We start from the raw sequence: 2,242 nt of genomic DNA on the forward strand, positions 1-2,242 counted from the left end.
TTTAAATATCTGAAGAGTTATATTAGGGAACTGAAACTCTATAAACAACATGTTCCCGTGGTGCCCCCGMCTTCCTAGTTAATTAAAGTTACATGATTAGTTTAATCGCGTAATTCAATTACACATATAGAATTGATTTGATAATATACAGTCTTCATTTTTAATGACAGTCAACGACACGACAACGTGCTGTAGTTAATGGACCCCAGGAAGAGAATCTGAACAGGAATATAATGATATTTTACACCATGCATTCCCAGTGGGCTGATGGAGATGTGAGGTGTCCCCAACAACAATGACCTCTAACCCCTGACCTTTAACCCATGTTCATCCCTAGTGACTCACGTTGGCAGCTGCCCCCGTTGGTGGGGTCTCCATAGTAACCAGAGGTGCAGCTCTCACAGTGGAGTCCTGTTGTCAGGTCGTCACACTTCTCACATACTGACTGATTCACACACTGACTGTGGCCGTTACACTGGCACGCTGGAGAGAGAGAGAGAGAGAGATGGAGAGAGTCATATACACTGTGGTTAATACACTGACTGTGACTGTTACACTGGCACGCTGGAGAGAGATATGGAGAGAGAGAGATGGAGAGAGAGAGTCATATACACTGTGGTTAATACACTGACTGTGGCCGTTACACTGGCACGCTGGTGAGAGAGAGAGAGAGAGAGAGCGAGAGAGAGAGCGAGAAGAGGAGCGAGAGAGAGAGAGAGAGGAGGCGAGGAGAGAGAGAGGCGAGAGAGAGACAAGAGCAGAGAGAGAGAGAGAGAGAGGAGAGCGAGAGAGAGAGCGACGAGGAGAGAGAGAGAGAGAGCGAGAGAGAGAGCGAGTAGAAGAGAAGCGAGAGGAGACGAGAGACAGAGAGAAGAGAAGAGAGAGAGAGAGAGAGAAGAGAGAGAGAGAGAGAAGGAGAGAGAAGATGAGAAGAGAGAGAAGAGAGGAGAGAGCAGAGAGATCAGGTTCCTCCTGGACAAGCCGGTCATAAGCTCCAGGTGTACCTTGGTTACGAAGGACACATGCTGATGATTGAGAGCAGGCCTGGAGGGCGGAACTCAGATTGGTGGGGCCAAGCAGGTGGAAGCGGGGCGGGGAACTATTACGGTCTGAGAACGCCGCTCTCGATTAGGATCCCTCAATGCATCATGCCACGCCCAGGTTATCTGGGGTCTGTACACCACCACCAGTCACAGGCTGCTCCAGACTCACATATGGGCCGAACATCGTCCTTGTACCCAGAACAAGTTCTCAGCTGGGAGAGAGACAGAGGAGAAGAGAGCCGATTAAAACCCTATGAAAGCTGAAACCCAGAAAACAGTTCTCAGCTAGGAGAGAGACAGGAGGAGAGAGGAGCATTAAACCTATTGAAACTGAACGCCAGAACATGTTCTAGCTAGGAGGACAGAGGAGAGAGAGATTAAACCCTATGAAAACTAACCCAGAACAGTTCTCCAGCTGGGAGAGACAGAACAATTAATAACTGACCCAGAACAGTTTATCAGCTAGAGACACGAACATATTATAACTGAAACCCAGAACAGTTATCAAGCTAAGAGACAGGAACATTAATACACTGAACTCAGAAAAGTTCCTCAGCTAGAGACCAGAAGATAAATAATACTGAATCCAGAACAGTTATCAGCTAGAGACAGACTATGTAATAACTCGAACCCAGAACATTTATCAGCTTAGAGACAGAGAATTTAATAACTGAACCCAGAACATGGTATAGCTCATAACTATTTTACATTTGCCCCCCGCCCTCTACGCTTGCTGGCACTGCTCTTTTATTATCTATGCATAGTTCTTTTATTAGGTCTTACCTAACATGTAATAATTACCACTTAAATTACCCACCGGACTAAACCAGTACCCCCTGCTATATAGTCCTCCACATTGACTCTGTTACCGGTACCCCCTGTATATAGCCTCCACATTGACTCTGTACCGGTACCCGCTGTATATAGTCTCCACAATGACTCTGTACGCGGTACCCCTTAACTAGCCGCACATCTCTGATGAACCCTGTATTAGGGTAGCCAATCCCAATTCGGACTCTTGATACTGGTACGCGCTACGTTACTAACCCTAACCGTACCCTTATTATAGTTCTCCAACATTGAACTTTGTACCGGTTACCCCTGTATATAGCCTCCACAAATTAGACTCTGTAACGGTACCCAGCATCCTGTATATAGTCTCCGCCACCATGACTCTGTAACGAACCCGGTACCGTGTG

At 46.8% G+C, this 2,242-nt stretch overlaps 1 protein-coding gene across 1 annotated transcript in view; it reads right to left on the minus strand.

The window, feature by feature from the left end:
• Nucleotides 1-316: 316 nt before the first annotated feature.
• The window catches only part of LOC112076698 (attractin-like), a gene marked incomplete at its 5' end in the record, with an annotated part of 41,979 nt that continues 40,053 nt past the window's right edge, over nt 317-2,242 (minus strand). The window contains 1 exon segment of the mRNA XM_070441421.1: nt 317-568. Within this exon segment, the coding sequence (XP_070297522.1) occupies nt 317-568 (252 nt within the window).

Source organism: Salvelinus sp. IW2-2015, unplaced genomic scaffold (assembly GCF_002910315.2).
Source record: "Salvelinus sp. IW2-2015 unplaced genomic scaffold, ASM291031v2 Un_scaffold3936, whole genome shotgun sequence".
NCBI classification, from domain to species: Eukaryota; Metazoa; Chordata; class Actinopteri; order Salmoniformes; family Salmonidae; genus Salvelinus; species Salvelinus sp. IW2-2015.